At 45.4% G+C, this 23,662-nt stretch overlaps 2 protein-coding genes across 2 annotated transcripts in view; both read left to right on the plus strand.

Moving 5' to 3' along the window:
• Positions 1-49: 49 nt before the first annotated feature.
• Positions 50-19,299, plus strand: psmd2 (proteasome 26S subunit ubiquitin receptor, non-ATPase 2). The gene is made up of 21 exons (XM_030380513.1): positions 50-276; positions 761-817; positions 1,005-1,169; positions 1,647-1,768; positions 2,665-2,889; positions 3,504-3,662; positions 3,887-4,031; positions 4,401-4,461; positions 6,433-6,579; positions 6,910-7,016; positions 8,630-8,757; positions 14,502-14,589; positions 14,725-14,887; positions 15,073-15,174; positions 15,625-15,770; positions 16,167-16,250; positions 16,572-16,740; positions 17,118-17,212; positions 17,330-17,456; positions 17,587-17,705; positions 18,649-19,299. Exons 1-21 carry the CDS (start codon positions 154-156, stop codon positions 18,829-18,831), a joined length of 2,715 nt encoding a protein of 904 aa, XP_030236373.1. The 5' UTR covers positions 50-153; the 3' UTR covers positions 18,832-19,299.
• Positions 19,300-20,102: 803 nt separating this feature from the next.
• LOC115560968 (eukaryotic translation initiation factor 4 gamma 1-like) overlaps positions 20,103-23,662 on the plus strand; it is a 77,129-nt gene continuing 73,569 nt past the window's right edge. The window contains 1 exon segment of the mRNA XM_030380675.1: positions 20,103-20,135. The gene's annotated coding sequence lies outside the window, so the exon portion shown is untranslated.

Here is a 23,662-nt window from a genome sequence, read left to right on the forward strand (position 1 = left end):
TGTGACTTTTGCCGAAATAATAATAACAAATACAAAATGCTGGCCGCTAGGTGGCGGTAGAAATGAACTGAACACTCACGTCCTGGACCTGAAGAAGTCCCCCCTCGGTCCTCCATAGTCCCTCACCAGCCCACAGTTAACACAACAGCAGCCATGGAGGAGGCCAAAAACAAAGAGAAGAAACAGACCGAGAAGACTGAGGAGAAGGAGAAGGAGAAGGAGAAGGGGGAGAAGTCCGCCGGGAAGGACAAGGAAAAAAAGGAGGAGAAGGAGCTGGTGAGTCGCGGAGGTCTAATCATGCTAGCGGTGTTTCTCCTGAGTCACTGCCGCCTGCCGACACGTTAGGCCGGGGTCCTCTCACCACGGTGTCACCTCATGGACTGTCTACCCCCCGTGGAGTGGTGGTATCTGTGAGGTCTGGGCGCAGTCCAATCTGACCTCTTAAATACTGCGTTTAGTGTCTTTAATGCCATCTCACTGGCTTAGTCCTCCCGTTAGCTCGGAGCTAGTTAGCCGTTAGCCGGCTAGCGGGGTGCTATCTGAAATGACACACACATACACATACACAGACAGACAGACTTTTGCATTGAATGATACTTATAATAATAATGATTATTAATCCATTGCCCCGTTTACATGATTACAGCGTGTATGAGGCATGTATAAGCTTCTATCTCAATGTGTTGTTTAACCAGCTGATGAACCTCATTAAATTGGCGTGTTTTGTGTGGATCCTTTTCCTTAAATGCTCTTTTTACAGTCTGAGGAAGACAAGCAGCTGCAAGAGGATTTGGAGCTGCTGGTCGAAAGGTTGGGTGTACGTATACTCTGATCAGGATACACTCATCACATTAAATAATCAAATGCACCAACAGTGTCTCGCTCAAAAGTAAATGATGCACTCACCACATTCACCTGTTCTATGCCATGGAGCATGTGGTTGGTCATGTTGCATTTTAGTGTGTGGAAAATAAGTGCTTGTACTGTTCCTGTGACCTGAACAGGATGAGGACGCGACCCTACACCACGCGGCGCTGGAGGAGCTCCGCAGACAGATACGCTCCTCTACCACCTCCATGACCTCTGTGCCCAAGCCCCTGAAGTTCCTGCGCCCGCACTATGCCAAGCTCAAGGATATCTACGAGGCGATGGCCGATGGGGAAAACAAGGTAGGATCAGTAGAACACACCGTTCTAGTCAGAGTATTTATAATAGGGCAGAACGATTTGGGGAAATAATCGAATTGCGATTTTTTTATTTATTTTTCTACAAAGAGTGAGGTTGTATAGGAAAACCATCAAAAACAACATAGCATTATACTATGTCTGGAAGCCTAACCTTCACTCAAACATTAAATAAATCGCTGGGCTCCACACGTCCAAACCTAGCCAGTTTTTCCTTGGTCGTGACGGAAAAGGCGTTCAGACGTATTGAAAACAACGCCGCCTGTGGAACCTTTGCAAATTTTTGGGCAGAATGGCAAAGACGTAGGATTTGACTCCCCTTTCTTTAAATTAGGAGAAAAAAAAAGGTTGACGATCATATAAGAGAACAATTTCGACGTCAAAAAAAAAATAGAAAATGTTATCTCTAGCAGAATTGAACATGTGATTTTCTTAAGCCTTTTGCTGCTTCTGTGTTTCCAGCATTTTTGTGCTGATGTGTTGTCGGTGCTGGCCATGACCATGAGTGGCGAGAGGGAGTGTCTGAAGTACCGCCTGCTGGGCTCCCAAGAGGAGCTGGCCTCGTGGGGGCATGAATACGTCAGGTGGGTGGTGTAACCTGGCCCTGCAGGGCATGAAGCTACGGGTCAAAGCTCTGCTCGCAAGGAAAAGTAGAGTTTAACCAAATAACAGATTGTGGAATTGCAGATTTTGGAAATTTGAGGCTGTTCTATTTATTTTTGGTGCTTTAATCAGGTTCACATCGATTGTGCAAGCAAGGTATAAACTAAAAGTTTTTGATATCTATTTAAATAAATAAATGTAGTGATATAAGTCATTGTAGCATGAATGACATGTAGTATGTATAACAAAAAATGCCTACTTATTCTTTGATTTGTCTTGCTGGGTTTAAATACTTATGGCCTGTAGAATAATGAATTAAAAGGAAATAATTGCACCACTTCCACAGAGTCGGTCCAAATTAACAAAAAAAGTACTCGTTTGGCATACTCTTTTCATACTCTCTGTAATGTACACGGAAACTCTGTTTAACCTTTATTATATAGAGTATGTGCCTTTGGATTAACGCTGGAGCTCTACTAGCCAGGCCGTTTGACCTGCTTTTTACAGTCATGGACCTATAGGGAGTTAATGTTGTATCCATTGGCAACATTTGGAAACGTGGGTTGTATCTGGGTTAATTGTGTCTTAGTTTGGCTAATGTTCATGACAGGGTACTTTCTAAGTCACTTATTGTTTAGAAATATGGACCAAACAGTGGCTCTATAGATAGGAGTGCTGCTGCGATGGCTTCTTCTGGTTAGCCGTGTCTCCTGGCAGGTGTCTGCTAAACCCACCAGCTCAAACTGCTCATCGCATCTTTAGTTCTCCGTGTCAGATCTATGTAATTCAGAGCGGGATATCAACATGTTGATCATGCAATATCTTTATAACTGAAATGTATACTTCCAAATTCAAACTCGGGACCTTGGTTTCCCAGGCACTTGGCCGGCGAGGTGGCCAAGGAGTGGCAGGAGGTGGAGGAGAGCGACAAGACCAAGCAAGAGACGCTGCTGAAGCTGGTGAAGGAGATCGTTCCCTACAACATGGCGCACAACGCTGAGCACGAGGCCTGCGACCTGCTCATGGAGGTTGAGAGGCTGGACATGCTGGAGAACTACATAGACGATAACGCCTACGCCAAGGTCTGCCTCTACCTCACCAGGTATGTCTAACTCAAGGTTTTCACTCTTTATACAGGGTTTATCAAATATCTACCAATAATAAGGTCATATACTTATTTACAATGTTTGTGTTTAACTTTTCTGCTGATAAACAGAACAGTGCGTGTGTTCTTTCTTGGCCTGTTCTTGAATAGTGCTGGTGTTGCGGTGCATTTTAAGTGATACATTTTCAGTGACACTCAAAAAGATAAATATGGTCGCCATTAGGCCGACCCTGGGCCATGGCAATGTGGTGGTACAATCCCCATGCGCACAGCTTTCCTGTAGGCATCCCTGAGCAAGACCCTTAACCCCAACCTTCCCCTTAATGACAATGAAATGTCTGAATTCATTGGGATAAACCTCATCTACTGAATAGCTACATGGTAATGCAAGTAGGTCCCCATAGTGGACTCTGATTGGTTAATTATTGCATATAGCACCTCAGAGTACAGGGAAGAAATTCCAGTGCAATTATGTGTGGAGAAACAAGTTGTATTTGTCAAAGTCAGAGTTGAAATTGATGAAAAGAAAGGACATCTACAACAAAGTACTACAAACCCGGGCTCTGGCTGAATTGGCGTCACTAACTCTCAATCTTGTGGTCCCCCATCAGCTGCGTGAGCTACGTCCCCGAGCCAGAGAACTCTGCGCTGCTCAAGTGCTCTCTCAACATTTTCCGCAAGTTCAACCGTTACCCCGAGGCCCTGCGCCTTGCCCTGATGCTCAACGACGTGGAGCTGGTGGAGAACATCTTCACCTCCTGCAAGGACATGTGCGTTTGCTCATCCAGGGCTTTCTAACAATCCTTTCCCAATAATAAAAGGAAGCCATATTGGCGCCATTAGCAGTCATAAATATCGCTCGGTGTATTATTTTACCCTGTGCCTTGGTCAGAATGTAGTACATTTCCAATTGTTTAGGTGAGCACCTCTTCAGCCATATATTCCTCATTGAAAGGGTTGACCCTGTGCCTGTCTGCACCCCCTCCTACCACAGCGTCACGCAGAAGGAGATGGCCTTCATGCTCGGTCGCCACGGCATGTTCCTGGAGCTCAACGAGGACGTGGAGGACTACGAGGACCTGACTGAGATCATGTCCAACGTCCAGCTCAACAGCAACTTCCTGGCCCTGGCCCGAGAGGTGAGGGAGGCTGCGAGGAAGAAGAGGTCAGAGTTGGGTTTAAGGCCGAGTTGGAGGAGTGTAGGGGACGGCTGTGGTTTCTGTGCTGGGATTTACTGCAGGCCAATGAACAAATTGAGGATGGACAAGATAAGGGTGGAGGTGGATTGGAGACTGCTCTCCAACTGCTGGAAAGTAGTGACTCATTTCCGAGAACAGCTTGTCCTCAGACTGCGGATGGGTTTGGGGACGACAAAGAAAGAGACAGACGACACTTGAAGAATGAGGTCTATGAGTCAGGGCAGATGAGAGAGGGGATAGCGGCTTATCCTCGCTATGTGTTTCTAACACATTAATGAATGTATTCTCTGGCCGTTTCCTCCTCCTCAGTTGGACATCATGGAGCCCAAAGTCCCAGACGACATCTACAAAACCCACCTTGAAAATAACCGTGAGTAGAGATGTTAGGTGTGAATGGTGTTGGTACGGCACACTTTGTCTATTGATGGGTATGGAGTAGACTCCCGGGAGAAATTGGAATCCACTAAAGGTGCGTTCACACTAAACGCAAAGGGGCGACAAGATCCCATACAAAGTGAATCTAGAGACGCGTATCGGGCGAATTATTCGCTAGAGTTTTGATTTGTCGAGCCACACTTTCGCCCTGCAAAGGCGAGCGCGTTCACGAGGATTTGTAGCGCCAAATTTGCTCAAGTTGAAATATTTCAACTTTGCCGCTTCATTTGCGAGATGACAGCCAATCAGCGTTCAACAGCGTGGCCACTGAGTGACATGTGAAACGAGCAGCCAATCAGCGTTCAACCGGCCAACCGTTCCCTGCAGTGCAGTCCGGGGTGAACCGTAGCATGGAGGAGAAGTTGATTGTTGCCGTTTGTGACCACCAGCTCTATATATAATTTGTATATATATTTTCACGGCCAAAAGCTCTGTTCGCCTCCAGATGGCCGTAGCACGGGGAGCTCTCATAGGGATTGGGCATCTCGGGGTTTGTTTACCGGCGTTGCTATGGTTTCCGGTCTTGTGTGTTCAAACAGTTTATTAGGTAGGCCTATCTATTAAATCTGGCTAATCTATACTTCATTTACTGCCTCTTCCGTGGTCATTACGATATTATGAATTGACTGCGTCGGGTTCTCCGACGTCTCTTCCTCTTCCACCAAGGGTAAAGGCATGCAATGATGGTTATCTCGGCCATGATTGAGAATGAATTGGCATGAAGCACCGTTTGCGGCCAAAAGTTGTGGCGCGACAAATTCGCCTGACAAAACTTGATCAAAACTTGCACAGCGACAGAATATGATTTGTGGTGCGACAAAACTTCGGCAACAACACGAACGGGCGACAAATGAGGCGTTTGATGAACTTTAACTTAGAAACATGTGCAGGTGAACGTGTCTGATTTAGTTACGGTTATTACATTTTCCTCTACCTTGCAATGTAACGGGGGACCATCTGTAGTTTTACCGCAAGGCACCGCAGAGCCCAGAAGCCACGGCATCATTTCCTTCGCTTTCTGAAAGACCCACAAGGAATATGCCAAGGTTTTTTTTTTTATTGAGAACGATTCAAAGGGATTATATTTTGGAGCTAACCGGAGAACTGAACCCCTGTTCTGAGAGGAGTGTTTGTGTGTCCCCAGGGTTCGGCTGAACCCCTATTCGAGGTGTGTGTGTGTGTGTGTGTGTGTGTGTGTGTGTGTGTGTGTGTGTGTGTGTGTGTGTGTGTGTGTGTGTGTGTGTGTGTGTGTGTGTGTGTGTGTGTGTGTGTGTGTGTGTGTGGTAGGGCTGTAACGCGGTGTGAGAAGGCAGAAGCGCGATACGTCCTTTCTAACTCTCCGGTCAAATTGTCAGATTGAAATTTGCTAATAAATTGTCTAAATAATAGTCTGCTGACACCGACCCATCTTATCGATGCCGTAAGTGTGCGACGAGATGCCCTCTCTGTGATGACAGCTCTCCGTGGCTTCGGAGGATTGCATTTCTCCACAGCCGTCGAAGTCCTCATACGAGATATGAACGACATTTATCCAGAGTGGGCCAAGCGTGAAAAAAAATTGCCTGTGTGATCCCTGTCTCTATTGTATTGTTATTGACAGGATGGGTACTTTATTCTACCTCGTTCGCTTCTTCGCTAGACACACACGCTACCGCTTGCTCTCCTCGCTCGTCCACTCACTCGCTGACGTCACTATGTCTAATCAATACTTCATTCACTGCCTCTTCCGTGGTCATTACAATATTATGAATAGACAGCGGCGGGGTCTCCGACGTCTCTCCTTCTTGGCCTGCCCATAACAGGTTCGAATATTAAGGGCTGCCTTATATTTGTTCGAATTTTGATTTATTTTTTGATATTCGAATAACGAAGTTCGGAGTCAAATCCCTAGTGTGTGTGTCCCCAGGATTCGGCGGCAGCGGCTCCCAGGTGGACTCGGCCCGTATGAATCTGGCCTCCTCCTTCGTCAACGGCTTTGTCAACGCCGCCTTCGGCCAGGACAAGCTGCTCACGGACGATGGCAACAAGTGGCTGTATAAGAACAAGGACCACGGTGAGGCCCGCGGGGGGATGGGGAGGTCATGGTCTGTCTCGCTACAGAAGGGAACGCTGTGATGCTTCAGAGTAGGCCAACATGGCAGAGAACACTACTAACTGGATCAGATCCCCATGGTTATTGGAGGGCATCACAGAAAGAGAATGAAGAGTATTAAGAAGAGGTCACTTCTTCTTAATACTGGTCATCACCTGGTTTAACTTTCTCACCTGGTGACGACATTAACATTTGAATAGTAGATATTTGTTTTATTTTCTCCACAGCTGTATCATATGTTGTGCTGCCCATTGACAGTAGCAAGTTAATAATGTATAACTGTTTTCTCAGGCATGTTGAGCGCTGCAGCCTCCCTGGGGATGATCCTGCTGTGGGACGTGGATGGCGGTCTCACCCAGATAGACAAGTACCTCTACTCCTCTGAGGACTACATCAAGGTGGGGACCCACAATATCAATATGGATATTAATAAAACTAGGATTTATTAATTGCACAAAATGTTTTATATATTTACTAGAGCTGTCAAGCGATTAAAATATTTAATCGCATTAATGTCATAGTTAACTCACGATTAATCGCGATTAATTGCATTAATTGCTTTTTCTATGCTAAATATCCCTTGATTTTTTTTGTCCCATAATTCTTCTAATTTTAATTCTCTTATCAACATGGTGAAGTGCATCGGCTTGCCTTGTGCAAATGAGTTTTTAATGATAACAACATTGGCATATACTGATCAAAACAGGACGATACAAAAAAAGAGCCTATAGTGCAATTAAACGACTGCTTTGAACAAATGTCATTTGAACATAGCAGTCAGGCTACTGCTTCTTTGTTTTGAGCCAAAGAAAAAAAAAAAAAAAAATCTTTTTTTATTTTTTTTAAATAAAATAATTGCGTTAATCGCGCGATAAATTTTTTAACGCCGTTAAAATTGGTTTGCGTTAACGCCGCTAATAACGCGTTTAACTGACAGCTCTAATATTTACATAATGTTTGCGCATGCTTATAACCGTGTTGTACTAGGTCAAGCATTATTCTAAACTTTTTTCAAGTGTTTTTGGTGGATTATACCAAATTATTGCGTGGTTATGGCCAAATTATATTCCCATCTATACAGGCTACTGGGACACATGCCCCTTTCACACCGCCGCAAAATCGGGGCCGGTTCCGGGCCAGTTCGGAGCTAGGGCCAGGGCTTTGGTTTCACACCGCCAAAGAACCGGCTCCGGCCCCTAAAAACCGGTTCAACTCTGGCCCCACTTTAGAGCTGGGCTAGAACTAGAACCGCTTTTACGCCGGGGGCAGGGGGCGGAGTTATCCGTACCTTCATAAACAGGAAGACCAACGAAGACCGGCATTTTTTAAAACACCGAAGTAAACAATGGACGTGAATCCGTGTATGGTTCTTTTTTGTTTTTTTCTGATTTTGTTTTAAATCGGAATATTCAAGGAACGAACCATACACGGATTGAATCGAAGACGAAATTGTTGTTGTTGTGTTTGAAACTGGCGCGAGGGTTCTTCTGCGCGCCTATTGTGTGGTGGTTCAACGCGTCAACGCGCCAACGCAGCTAGATGAGTCCATGTCCATGCAAGTGAACGGAGCGTTCCCTCTTCGTCATAACTATCAAACCAAACATCCTTCACATTCTCCGAGCGAACATTATGAAAGTAAAATGCACATTTCTCGCTAAAAATGTTTCCATAAACGCATTTGATGGCGTAACTATGTTACTATTTCCACCCAGAATAAAGAAAGATGTCGGCCGTATGCTTCTGTCCAAGCTCACTAGCCGAGACGTTTGCAGTGACGTCATGACGTTGCTCACGCCGGCTCCATGGCTGGCTCTGGCCGGTGTGAAACCAACCGGTTCTTAACTGGGGTAAGGCTGGAACCAGTTTGGAACTGGCCCTAGCACCAGCCCGGAACTGGCTCTCGGTTCTTTTTGGTGTGAAAGCGGCAACAGTCGACTTGTGCTCATTAGCGAATGATGAGCTTTCCTCCTCACAGTCACCGCCTCTCACTCCCTGTTGTGTCCATTTACAGTCAGGGGCCCTGCTGGCCTGTGGCATCGTCAACTCTGGCGTGAGGAACGAGTGCGACCCGGCCCTGGCGCTGCTCTCAGATTATGTGCTCCACAACAGCAACGTCATGCGGATAGGAGCCATCTTCGGGTAAGCATTGATGCAGATCCATCATGAGGAGGAAACCCTCCAGACCTATAATGTGCAGTTTGAACGATCGGGGTGGGAATTGGCAAAAATGTGATGATTCGTTATTTAGGCCATGGTTCAATAATATTGAAATATTTGATTCTGCGCTATATATTACGATTCATGTTCCCCATATTATTCAAAGGCATTACAAAAAATTATGAAAATAAGACTAGTCAACTCGCTTCAAATGTCACATTTAATTCTGTGAACAATATTATCTTCTACACATTAACTGAAGTGCGAAAATGTAGGGTAGTGCAAAAACGTTGTCATTGAACATTCAGCACACAGGACCTTAGTATTTATTCTCTGAATAGACCTCTCACATGAATGCTGAGCTCCCAGCTCATAACTTAAAATGATTAAAAATAAATACAATAGAGTAACATAAAGCAGACATAATAGAGTTACATAAACCTAAGAATAATCATATTAAGAGTTATTTAGAGCCTCAATAAAATTGAGAGAAACAAACAAATGTGCACTGCTACAGTCCTGTCCCGTTGGCTGCAAGATCATCAACCAAATTTTTTAATTAATTTGGGAGTATTGGCATTTTTGTTCAACAAAAAAAGTTATTCAACATGCTCAGATTAAACTAAATAAAATAAATATTGAAATACTTTGCACTACTGTATCGATACCGTACTGTATCAATACTGAATAGAATCAAGCAAGTTATTTTCCCATGTCAATAAAATAATGAAACATTAAGCTGAATGGGACTGCACACATGTCATTAAACATTTTGCGAAATATTGATTGATTTGAATCGCGAAGGTCTATTTTTTAAGGTTATCCAATGACAATGAGGTAACATTTGTCGAGGCAACATGGTCACTGAAAACGTTGTAGGAAAATGGAGGAGTACGTTCAGATAATGGTCTAATTCTGTTTTTCAACACACTCCTCTTACTGCATCCATAGTTAACTAGGTTCTAACATTTGTCGAATCTGATTTGTCAGGCTGGGCTGATCATCAGATGATATATTATATATTGTGTAATATTTGCGGTTCATGGTGCATTATAGACTTTTGTATGGTTTGATCTCAGAAATGAATGAGCTCATCAGGGTCCCCATGGCTGTGTACAGGCAAGGCATAGTGCCTATGCTCAATGACCGCCTCTACCAGCAAGTCATGTCATCTGCTTTCAGTTTGACTGAAAATGTAGGCTACTATTAGCCTTAATGAATCATGATATGGGCTGAAATATAGTGCAGTGTTAAAATTAGATCAAACGGTGGCCGGTCTCTATCCAGACCCTCAGTTCTGTCTGATTATTCACAGTACCAGATGAATCATTCAATATACCGAGAACGAACAGAGAGTAATTTTCACCAGCACAAGTTCATTACACCTACTATTGTCAGGATGAATTTTACTTTTATTTTTATCATCTTTAATGGTTTCGTTATGCAAACTTTCTACGTTTTTTGCCTGATATTGTCTTGACTTCCAGACGGTCTAGAACAGGGGTGCCCACACTTTTTCGGCTTGCGAGCTACTTTCAAATGACCAGGTACAAAACATCTACCTACATTAAGAAATGAGAAGCGTATATTTATTTATATATACTGAGTACATAATCTGATGACTTGCAATGAATAGAGTTAGCCAGGGATGAATAGTCCGGGCCGTAGCTGCTGGTAGCTAGTCTCAAACCTAGTCTAGCTTCCAAATGACCATCAGTCATGGTGGAATGGTATTAGCACTTAATAATCTTGATTTGGGAAAAAGCTGATAAATGGCATAAATAAGTAAAGACAAATAATTCAGTCAAGGAGGTAAGCACTTTTCCTCATGGTTGTATACTTTTTCTTTGAGATAATTTCCAAAATTGTCAATTACGACTTAAGCTCAATATCAGCTTGTACTATCAAAATCTCATCCTCCACTGTAGACTTGTTCATGTAGAACAGTGGTGCAATTTTTGATGCAAGTAAATCGACCTCAACATCTTCCTGAAATGGATAGAAAATAAATTAGGCGATTGCCTCAAATAATGAAGTCTTGAGGCAATCTTTTAAGTCTTGAAACCGTTTTTCCAAGTCTTGACAGACAATTTTCTTCAATTCAGTGGTAAATGTCGCGCCTTGTTTTTTTTTAATTACTGTATTTTCCGCACTATAAGGCGCACCTGAGTATAAGCCGCAGCAGCTAAATTGAATGATGTGTACATAGATAAGCCGCACTGGACTATAAGCCGCGGATGCAGTGATGTTGCTAGGTACGCGTCCTGCGTCCCTGACGCATTAAAATCTGAAAGGACGCACTAAACTCACTATCCATGAAAAACGATACATTGTGAACGTTAAACAACTCGTGTTTAATCACAGTAACTGGCCAAAGAAACCTTATTGTGAGCAGACCGGACAAGCGCTGTTTCAACCCTCTGCGCATCTACTCGGCGCAGACGTGATCCCCTGTACAAAGTATCGCGACATGCTAATTTAGCCGCTACCAAAACAACTAGCTCGTCACCGCTGATTTCATTTCAACAATTAAAAATACAAACTTCATAGTAAATAAACCCACGTTTCCACTGCTCGATGCTGTGCTCATTCGTGTCGAATATGTTGTAACGTTTAGGGGACGTGCTGTAATGAAATAAATGAAACATAATCCGGTGGTGGTGATAACTACATTGAACGGCAGCCGCCATATTGTTATGCCCAAATGGCGCCTGCGCATACATCGCGCTTCCAACGAGTTCCCGTTTTTCTCGAGAAACAGGCAGAGAAGAGAGAACGCAAAAATGCCACCAAAGAAAAAGATGAAACCTATTGCAGGTCAGCAAACTATTGCAGCTGCATTTTCTGTCCCCACTACTACTTCCAGCGTTTCCTGCTGGAGCCCGCCACTGGTGGCGGGGCGCGGACTGGTCATAGAGCCCATAGAGTTAAAGTCGGTGGACTCATCTGTAACCTGTAAAATCCATAGATTAGCCGCACCGTTATATAAGCCGCAGACTCGAAAAATGGGGAAAAAAGGCGCGGCTTATAGTCCAAAAATTACGGTAGTTTTTTTTAAATGTCACGCGATCTACCTGCACTACTTTTGCGATCGGCCGGTCGATCGTGATCGATGTATTGGGCCCCCCTGGTCTAGAATGTACTAAAGTTTGGATATTGCCATTACACAAAGGGGTGATCAAACATGCAGTAAGGACCATAAGCCATACATAGCATGGCATATAGAAGACTTGGAACAAATCACCAGCTCAATGCTGTGGTATCACCCGTTTACCACCCCCATCCTCCCAATGCTGTGGTATCACCCGTTTACCACCCCCATCCTCCCAATGCTGTGGTATAGGGATGGGCGATAAGGCCTAAAATCCATATTGCGATATACATTGCAACCTATTGCGATAACGATATATATCACGATATATAAATCATAATATAACCATTTCAGAACAGGTTACAGACTCTAAGGAAAGCCAAACTGCTAAATGTATAAAACAAAAGAAAGAAACTTAGTATGTCGTTTTGAGAACATTTATTGTGCAAAAGTGTAATCATCCATCCATCTTTAAATTTCGCGGGTCGCGGATGATGCGTTGCAGCCGGTTGCAGCTCATGGCTCTTTAAATTTCGCGGGTCGCGGATGATGCGTTGCAGCCGGTTGCAGCTCGTGGCTCTTTAAATTTTGCGGTTCGCGGACAATGCGTTGCAGCCGGTTACAGCTCATCGCTCTTTAAATTTTGCGGGTCGCGAATGATGCAATGCAGCTGGTTGCAGGTCGTGGCTCTTTTTAAATTTCGCGGGTCGCGGATGATGCGTGGCAGACTGTTGCAGCTCGTAGCTCTATCCATGACCCGCTCTTTATATTTCGCGGGTCGCGGATAGATCGCGTCAAACATGCATTATCGCGATAGAGCAATCTAACTAAAATCTCTATCGTAGGCCATTTTTTATCGTTTATATCGTATATCGTTTATATTGCGCATTCCTACTGTGGTATCACCCCGTTTACCACCCTCATCCTCCCAATGCTGTGGTATCACCCCGTTTAGCACCCCCATTTTCCCAATAGAATGTTCCACTGTTATAGCGCACAATTTTACAGACACAGCGATTTGACTTGACTATGGCCTGTCCACACGGGCGAAAACAAACTTTTCTCCTTCGTTTTCCTTTGATGCGTTTCAGGAATATCTCCGCCGTGGCTCTCTGTGTAACCAGAGCGTGTAACCAATCAGATGGTGCTGTGGGTTGGACAATGCTGGAGTCAGCGTAGTGACAGCAGATAGAGGCGCGGCTGCATCAGAGCCATAATAACCCCGTTTTAAATTGATATTTTATCGGCCGTCGGATCAAAAAAAATGACGATGCCGATATGCGTCAAAATGACGAATATCGGCGCCGATAATTGGCCCGGCCGATAATCGGTCGATCCCTATATCGGACCCAAATATCCAATAAACTTTCCGTCTACTCTTTGCTCCATGTTGAGCCACGACTCATTTTCACCTGACGGTCCGACAATGTGCTGCTGATCTTGGAGTTACCGTTACTCAAACAATAATTCCCATAATGTTCGCGGCTGAGCGGATGCCTGTTCAATCCAAAGAGTTGCATGATTTTTAGAACTGGATCGGACTGGACTGCGTTCGCTTTCACATCTCAAGAGAACCACACCAGGGTTCGTTTGGAAGCGATAGGATATGTGGTGGAAGGACAGCGTATGCTCACCTGTACTAGGTGGAACGTCCAACCAATCGAACCCAATTTACAAAGGAGAGGGAATCTGTGCGAGTACTGGTGATTGGAGAGTTGGAAAGCCTCATTCTAAAGCTCATACACAAAAAACGTAATAACAAAGTAGCCCTAGTTCATCATAACAGGCCCCCGCCTTCCCAGAACTGTCCAGACAAAACACATATTTTAAACAGTTTTCGAATCCCACCTGAAACAGCCGGTTCAATTTATGAATTGTGATTTTTCGAATCAGCAATTTCACAAACCGTAGGAATTAAAAGAATGCTAATTTATCAATTGATAGATACATATTATATTAGTGTATCTATCAATATTATATTATATTATATTAGCCTAAAACATGTTCTTTTCCAAGGCAACGGTGCTGCAGTGTGTGTGAGAGGTGCTCTTGGCTGGTGCTCTGTGGTGTTGTGGCAAATCTGCAATTTGTAGCCATACATCTTCTGTGATTCATAATATTGTTTTTTCAGACTACACAATCAAATATAACGGCCACTTTATATTATTACAGTACTTGCTCTGACTTTACTCTACTTGCCTACATTTAATCCAGAGCTAATGCCACCCACAGTATCAAGCACTTTCTATTCTTCTACAGCAAAACGCTTACGTTAGTAATTTTCCACAATATTTCATTATGGTAATGGTCAAAACGTAACAATGGAGGGGGTGCAGTAGGGGGCCCCTGTAATTTAGAACACGCATCCCTCGGGGGACCCCAACAGCATGTCTGGGTAAACATGTGGAACAGTAATAAGTACAAATGTTTCTTTATTGTTGTATTTTGGTTAATATAATCCCTGGCATTGGACATCAATTACATGGTAGAGTTGCACTTTTTTGAAAAATTAGGGGGGATTTGGGGCACCCAAAAGTATTTATAGTTTTTAAGTTGGTCTGGAGGGTTGGGATGCTATGGATGGTGTTGGTCTTGTGTGGGTCACATCGTCCTGTGTCTTCTTCCTGCTGTGCAGACTTGGCTTGGCCTACGCCGGATCCAACAGAGAGGACGTTCTGTCTCTGCTCCTTCCCGTCATGGGGGACTCCAAGTCAAGCATGGAGGTGAGTGACTGAAGCCACATGCTGTAGGACTGCCATCACACGCTCTCTTTGTCCCTGGTTCCATCTGTCCCCTGTGACTCTTGGTCTGTAGTTGTTGCCAGTGGTTGTAACGGGTTATGTGGTTAACGTAAACAGGTGGCGGGTGTGACGGCCCTAGCGTGTGGCATGATCGCGGTGGGCTCCTGTAACGGCGACGTGACCTCCACCATCGTCCAGACCATCATGGAGAAGAGTGAGCTGGAGCTCAAGGATACCTACGCTCGCTGGCTGCCACTGGGGCTGGGACTCAACCATCTCGGTACACAGCAAACAGACGCAGGCAGAACATATCCTATTATAGCATATAGGGACATTCACAAACCAAGGCAATACAAAGACTGATGAATGGGAACAAGGTAGTTGGTCTCAAACACAATTTCTTCTGAATGAATGGCATAATCCCAGGAAATGTTAGTAAATGTAATTTCCCCCATTGCGTCGCAGGTAAAGGAGAGGCCATCGAGACCACCCTCGCTGCTCTGCAGGTTGTCCCTGAACCCTTCAGGAGCTTTGCCAACACGCTGGTGGACATCTGTGCCTACGCAGGTCAGTCAGGGTCACTTGAGGTGCATTTTATCGATGCCGTTCTATAGCCGTTGGTCGCTAGTTCGTAGGGATGCTGATGGGTTGCACCGGTCACCTGTGTTTTTGTTGTGGCCCCCCTAGATGTCTCCTTCGCTCCCTATTGCTCTAGTCATACCCTGATCCACCTCATGGCTTGGCCAAAGATACACAATGATTTCGCTCGTTGATGTCCCAAGTCGGCAGCGGTTTACCCCTCGGTTAAATCTAATGCCTCCTAACATTTAATAATGACAATACTTTTGTGTTATTTTCACACCTTTCATCTTGATCGGGGATTCACATATTGATGCTTGAACGGTTTTTTTCTGTGCTTGAAAAATAGTTTGAGGTGACTTTATCCAACATCCCTTTTGGTTTGTTGTGCTCAACGAGGCCTCTGGTCGCCCTGGTAACGCCTTCTCTCCTCCTCAGGCTCTGGCAACGTGCTGAAGGTCCAGCAGCTCCTCCACATCTGCAGCGAGCACTACGAGGCCAAGGAGAAGGAGGAGGATAAGGACAAGAAGGATAAGAAGGACAAAGATAAGAAGGAGGCGCCCGGCGACATGGGCTCCCACCAGGTGAGCACCCTGCCGGCGGCCATCACCCACGCTGTTGTTGTTGTGGGGGAACGTTCTTATTCCGTCGGTAGCCTTAAAAGAACAGAGTTTAGAAACAAACCCTAACGGTAATGCAGTGGTCTTTGGTGAAATAAACCAAGGACACACATTTTCAGCGTGTGAACTGTGCCTTTTCCTAGGGTGGGACCTGTGCCTTTTCCTAGGGTGTGAACTGTGCCTTTTCCTAGGGTGTGACCTGTGTCTTGTCTTAGGGTGTGACCTGTGTCTTGTCCTAGGGTGTGACCTGTGGGTTGTCCTAGGGCGTGACCTGTGTCTTGTCCTAGGGCGTGACCTGTGTCTTGTCCTAGGGTGTGACCTGTGGGTTGTCCCAGGGTGTGAACTGTTTTTTTGTCCTAGGGTGTGGCTGTTCTGGGAATCGCGCTCATTGCCATGGGAGAGGAGATAGGCTCGGAAATGGCCCTGCGGACCTTTGGCCACCTGGTAAGTACCAACGCATGACTGCTCTAGTGTTTGTGTTATTAAGTATCAGGCTGTTCAACCACATCTCTCCTAGTCTCTGTGGTCATGGCAAAATGTGACAATTTTTATTTCTTCATTGTGTGACTATCTCTTGGACATTACAGTCCCATGGAATGCAAGCTCAAAGATATGAATTGCTTGACTGTCATTTGGCCTCATAAACAATGCATCTTTTGGAAGTAAAACAATCAGTAGGAATGAGAAATCTGCTTGCGTTCGACATATATCCATAAATTCAGCAATGAGCCTGGGCTAGTTGTAACCTCCATCTCCGCTTTGAAGCTGCGATACGGAGAGCCCACCCTGAGGCGGGCGGTGCCTCTGGCACTGGCCCTGATCTCTGTGTCCAACCCACGCCTCAATATCCTGGACACGCTCAGCAAGTTCTCCCACGACGCTGACCCAGAGGTCTCCCACAACTCCATCTTCGCCATGGGCATGGTGGGCAGCGGTACGTGGCTCATAATAAATACACCCATACACACTTTCACAGGCACGTTGATTTTATGAATTGAAAGCTGTAAATCTTTGGGAGATTTACAGCTCTACCGTAGCAACGAGATGTCCTATTTGGTTGCCCTTTGAAAACAATTAAAACCCTTGGAAGTGACATGGAAATAAGTTAAGAAAATGGAAGGGCTATAAACCATGTTCAAATATGTCGATTATGACAACAATTCACTTCTGTTGTTAAAAGTTTTCCTTTTTTAAGTTCTGTAGAAAAGGTCTGGAATGGCTGAAATTCGTAATTTATTGTAGGATCACAATGGTCAGCAGGTGTCGACAGTGATGCTTGTCACCATAACAACACTTTCTTCCTCTCCCCAGGCACAAATAATGCTCGTCTGGCAGCCATGCTTCGACAACTAGCCCAGTACCACGCCAAGGACCCCAACAATCTGTTCATGGTCCGCCTGGCGCAGGTGGGTGCACGCAAGCATGATAGTCCTGTTGTGTTTACCTTTTTGCACCATCCTGTTCATCTCTTCACGGCTGCCTTTGACTGTGTTGACCTTTTTGCACCTTTTTTTATGTTCAAGGGCCTGACTCACCTGGGTAAAGGCACGCTGACGCTGTGTCCCTACCACAGCGACCGGCAGCTCATGAGCCAGGTGGCTGTGGCGGGCCTGCTCACAGTCCTGGTCTCCTTTCTGGACGTCAAGAACAGTAGGTCCATTTCCTCTTCCCCTCCCTCTCTCTCATTGCAAGTTTAAATCTAAAGGTTGTAAGGGTGATTGAATAAGATCCCTATCATGCACTGTTTGTTCATGCTTCCCCCCGGTGTTGTGTCTTGCAGTCATACTGGGGAAGTCCCACTACGTCCTCTATGGCCTGGTCGCGGCCATGCAGCCTCGGATGCTGGTGACGTTCGACGAGGAGCTGCGGCCCCTACCCGTGTCGGTCAGGGTGGGACAGGTACGGATACCGGATGGGTTTGACAGGGCTCAATGGTTGGGTTGTAGGTAATTTCTGTATTATTGTACTTGTATTTACGGGGTTCTGCTGGGTGCATGTGCAGTAGGGATGAGTCGGTCGCGACCGATTCGTTCACAACGAACGAATCCCGAACGTGAACGACAAGAACTGGTTCCCGAAACAAGAATAACTGGTTCTTTGATTCTTTTTTTTTTAACATAAACCAAAAATATGGTCACGTAAATAAAATATACAAACGAACAGCGCTTCGTATCCCCGCGACTTATATTGATTGAGTCTACAACGTTCTCACAGATTCAGCCAATGAGAGGTAGCAATGGTGTTGCAATGGCACCTGGGTAAACAAATGACAAGGCGGTACCGTCGAATATGCTCGCTTTCTCTGTCTGACGTATCTTGGGTCATACCATTCAACGTGGGGCCACTCATATATCCCCCTAAATTTTTTCGAAAATAGACTTGCCCTCCATCTGCTATTGGATAAACGCATTTCCCAATCCCAGGAGTCTTTGCTCCATCCTACGTCAATTTAAGAACAAACAAAGAAATTAAACTGCAGTTCGTATTTTTTATTTATGACCATGAAAGTTCGGTAATGCCTGAATAATGAAGAATTAAATGTAAAGTAAAATAAAATTATAAATGTAAAACCATGAATGAAATATAGAGAGTAAGCAAGTGGTATAAATATTGGTGGGACGTTGGGTTATATTATAGTATATCTTCTCGATTTTCACGGGGGTTAGAGCCTAGAAGTCGATTAAATTATGCTCACGGCCGTCTCGCGCGGGGGGGGGGGGGCTGACACCAAATTACGTAATCTGACGTAGCGAACGAATCAAACAAACAAATCGTTATAGTGAACTGAACTGAAAGAACTAGTTCCCGGAAAAGAATCATTTTGCCCATCCCTAATGTGCAGGCGGTGGACGTGGTGGGCCAAGCGGGGAAGCCCAAGGCCATCACAGGCTTCCAGACCCACACAACGCCGGTGCTGCTGGCCCACGGAGAGCGGGCAGAGCTGGCTACGGAGGAGTACCTCCCCGTCACGCCCATCCTCGAGGGCTTCGTCATCCTCCGCAAGAATCCCAACTACGAGACCTAGACCCCCCCCCCCCACACTCCCATCCCCATTACAGGCCATCCCCGGCACCTAGAAGGGTAGTCCCCTTGGCTTTTTTTTATAAGTCCTCATATTTTCTGTTGCTTATTCCATGGCTTAAAGAAAAGCCATGCTTGGCCTACCCATTCTGGCTGCCTGTTGTTTTTCCTCCATTGCCCCGAAGTTTTCCAATGGTTTCATGGTCTAGATGGCAGGACCGCTGTGGCACTCAGAGGGGTGTCCGGTACCTGATGGACCCTGCAGCACCAGGTGTCCCTCATGTACTGACGCAGTGCTTCTGGTATTGGTGTACGGTCAGGGTCAAATGCAGGCGATGTTCAGTCACCTTGGCTCTGACAAAGCTTTGTGCTACGACTGGTCAACCCACTTTATCACTTGTGGTCATTGTTGCTTCTGTACCTGCACCACCTGTTTGTTTTTTTGTAATTAAAGCTTGGGAAAAAAAAGTGCCATGTTCATTGTTTTTTTCCCTTTTGTACACAACTACATGTTATCATACAAAATACTATACAGATCCACTTGGTATTATTGTGAGAATGGACAGGCCTTTTTTTTATTTATTTTTTTTGTTTTTGCATTAGCAAACCTGACATTAATTGACAATGAAATATTTTTCTTGCATAAACTCTAACTTTAGGAAGGACTTTTGTTTAATCCCAAAGATAAGCTGGGGTCGGCAACTGAAAGGTTGCTAGTTTGATCCCCAGCTCCTCCTAGCTGAATGTTGATGTGTCCCTGAGCAAGGCACTTAACCCTTAGTGCTCCTGACCAGCAGAGTCAACCTTGCATGGTTAACTGCCGTCAATGTGTGTATTCGATGTAAGTCGCTTTGGATAAAAGCGTCTGATAAATGTCCTAATTGTAATAAGCAAACGTCTTCCTGATGAGACCAATGGCAAATGGTTTAGGTTCAATGAAAATCAGTTATAATTACTGGTATTCTATATGAGTATGTTAGCTGACAAAGTCCCAGTGGTATCCGATGGTCTGTATGGAGTGGGGGAGATCATCTGCTGTACATTGTATATTAACCAGTGGAACTGGTGTGTGTGGGGGGGGAGGATTTGAGATGGGTTTAAATGTGTTATCGAAATAAATTAAAAGAAAAACGCTACACCATCAAATAAAAACTTAAAAGTAAAAACGCATACATTCTAACAAAATGAGAGATTAATGAACAGTGGGACCGTTATCACATGACGGGACCCGGACCGGAATCACCCCTCCGCTCCCGGCTTCCGGGACATCTTCCGTCCGTCCCGCTCTGCGGACCCAAGGAGAGAAAGGTAGCGCAAGGATTTCATGTTTTCAAATATAAATTGCTCTCTTTCGGGGGGGATGGGTGACATTGAACATATTACGATACTCAAGATGAACTTCCACTCTAACGTTCGAGTTTGGTTGTGTGAACCATGTAGCCGTGTGGACTTTGTTGTGTGGTTGTATCTGCTGATTGCTGTTCCTGCTGTGTTCTGGGCTAGCTCAGTAGCTAGCCCGTAAGACGACGTGGGTGTTCTTTCTTCACGTTAGCTGTCCGACTAGCCGCTAGTATGCTAACTGTGCTGTGTGAAGTAGACGCTAGCTGTCCGGCTAGTCGCTAGCACGCTAACGTGTGAAGTAGACGTCGTTGCTCCACCTTCATTCCCGCTCCACCTTCCCTTTGGTGTCTAAACGCCTGTCCCGGTTTAACCACAACCCACTTCACAGACGGGTTTAATCCAGCGGAACCACATCATCGTTTGGTGCGTTTGATTCATTTCCCATCGGCTAGCCTAGCCGCTACCTCCACATCATTACCCGGTTAGCTCCCGTAACACGGACCATAGCTCCCTGACCAGGGGGGCGGTGAGGACGGGTCCCCGGGAGAGAGGGGGTCATCCTGACTCACTGTTTCCAGAATTGGGTCCAGCTTTAGCTTTGGTCCCGGTTGCACACATAGATGTGGGGATAATCTAAAAGGAAACCTCCACATGGAGGAGATAATGAGCCGCACAAAGTAGAGACAACCGATCGAAGTTGAATGATTAGCGGTCAACAGTCACACAAAGAAGGGCTCCCCTCTCACCATAGTGATCTGAGAGGTGAAATGAACACTATGTGGACCACAAATGGCAATCTGCGCTAAGGTCGATCAGTGACAAGGCGGTCGCTTTGTTGGCTGACACCTTCACTCAGGCCAGTGTGTGTGTCCGCGTCTGTGGGGGTCTAGGAGACACTTTCTTTTTTAGTCTGATGGCAGTTAGGGTTGGATGCCAAACTGTAAAGTGGATCGGGGACCGAGCCGTCCACTGCATCACTGTATCCCAGTGCAGGTGAGCCGGCACGTGGACCACGCTCTGGCTACCATGCTAACGGGAGGAGGACACCCGGTGGACTCACTGGAGCTACCTGTCATCAATAGTTAATACGGCACACGGAGATCCGTCTGTTTGTGATTCATCGTGCTGTTTCGTGGTCGATCTTAACCAGCTAGTTAGTATAACGTGATACTCGCTCGTGTCGGTGTGACAGCCATTCATCCATAGTAGTCTGAATCCCCTCATCTACATGTACGTTTGCGCAGGAAACGCCGTGAATGTGGACTGGGCGTTTTTATTTTTTGGAAGTTATCAGACGAGGGTTTGGGTATTTCACAGTTAAGTGGTTGGTATTGAACCGTGACCCCTGTGCGCCCACATTTCCCGCACCAAAGCAGGTGAGACCACGTGGTGGTCAAGATTGGGCCTAGGAGGGTCAGCATCATGGCGCAGCACAGTATGTCTAATGTGGGTTGAATCACTTTCGTAGGATTTAGACAGGCCGACACGCCCCGAAGGTCACGCGAAGCCACGGCCAATGGTCTGGTCGCAGTACACACACCGGTGACGTATAGATACTAAGTCAGAATGTGGCTGGTTCATCATCAACGTGATGGCGTTCAGACATCGGCAGGGGTTGTTTCTGCGGCATCTTGGTGAATAATGGCAAGTGGTCGGCCTTACAGCAGTGTGGACTACATGTTTAATGTGCAGGCTGCAGCGGGCATGATGCTGTCAGATGATGGGAAGAGGAGCAACGTGTTGCGTGGTCCGATTTCAAAATGGGTGCAGCTTTCTACAAATGGTTCAAAGGTTGAGTTAATGTGATGCCTCTACATTTATCCAAACCATGACATTTTGTTATCATCAGAATGAGTGAAAGGACAGAATAAGATGGCAGCCATAGGCTGTTGCATCGGATTATTTTGGGTTAGCTGAGCACAACCCTTAGTGCTTACCTATGGACCCATGGAGATGCTGCACTGTCTATGTGTGGGGTTCTGAATGCCTGTAGTGGAAGAAGGGAACGCGAGAGGATCTGGTAATGAGCTGTGGGTTCGAGAACCTGTAAGGCTGCAGACCCACCTATAAGGCAATACTTGACGCGGTTTATCGTTGATGTAGCTGTTGTCTTGTTACAAGTAAGTTCTATGTTTGAGCGCCGTGCGATGAGGCCGATCTATACAGTCCGTCGGTATGTTCCCACTGTTTCCATCCGGCTTCCTCTGCCACTCCATCTTCCTCCTTACTCCAAAAACGTGCACGTTGAGTTACTTGAATGGGCATATTTTGTCTGTTATTCAATAGTCATATAGTGGGCAATATGGCAAAGTTGCATTGCACACAGTAGTTTTGACTGAAATGTGTCCAGGTCTGCGTCTAGTCAGTCATGTTGAGGGTCCTCAGGAGTGATGGTCGGTAATGCCATCATTGATGGCATGATTCCTTTCTATAGCTTATACAGACAGGGGACGCCACACCTCTGGCAGCTACCAATACTTTTTTTTTATGGGGGTCCGCTCCCCCTAGATCTGACGTGTTCAGTGATGGTAACAGAAGTCACCTGGTGAAGGATGTGGTACTCGGCCACACATGGACGGTCTTCATCATGTGAGAGGCTAGATGCTGAAGCCACTTGCTGTTATTTTTGCCTTATATTGCGCTTCACATTATGCTGGATTTGGGGAGACCAGTCTAGGACGCCAAGTTATACATAGGCCAACCAGAAAAGGCACTACTCCGTCAGTGATCCTTGCCTCCCAACCTGCGCCTAACCTTCATTTTTAACTAATTGTCCCTGCCGTTTTTTATTACGATGGTATTAGGGATGGGCGATATGGCCTAAAATCCATATTGCGATATACATTGCAACCTATTGCGATAACGATATATATCACGATATATAAATCATAATAGAACCATTTCAGAACAGGTTACATAGAGTAAAGAAAGCCAAACTGCTAAATGTATAAAACAAAAGAAAGAAACATCGTTTTGAGAACATTTATTGTGCAAAACTGTAATCATACAACATAATGTTGTAGCTGCAGAGACTTTAACAAAGAAAAAAATCTTCTGTGTAATGACGTATACTTCTCTAATTAAATTAAAACTGGTGGTGTCTTGTTAATAAAGAAACGGATACTGTAAATTAGGGAAATACGTCCAGTATTAGGCATGGATATTTTAAATAAAGAAAAATCTTCCAAGTGTGTGCACAGATACTTGATATTAAAACATAAAAGTGCAAAGTGAACGCATACAATTTTAAAATGAACATGAAATGAGCGCAATCACCACCTCCTCCGTTTCGCTTTCAGCGATATTTGCTTCGATGACAATGATGCGTTGCAGCCGGTTGCAGCTCGTGGCTCTTTAAATTTTGCGGGACGCGGATGATGCGTTGCAGCCGGTTGCAGCTCGTGGCTCTTTAAATTTTGCGGGTCTCGGACGATGCTTTGCAGCCGGTTGCAGCTCGTGGCTCTTTAAATTTCGCGGGTCGCGGATGATGCAAT

The sequence above is a fragment of the Gadus morhua genome, chromosome 16, assembly GCF_902167405.1.
Source record: "Gadus morhua chromosome 16, gadMor3.0, whole genome shotgun sequence".
Classification (NCBI taxonomy): Eukaryota; Metazoa; Chordata; class Actinopteri; order Gadiformes; family Gadidae; genus Gadus; species Gadus morhua.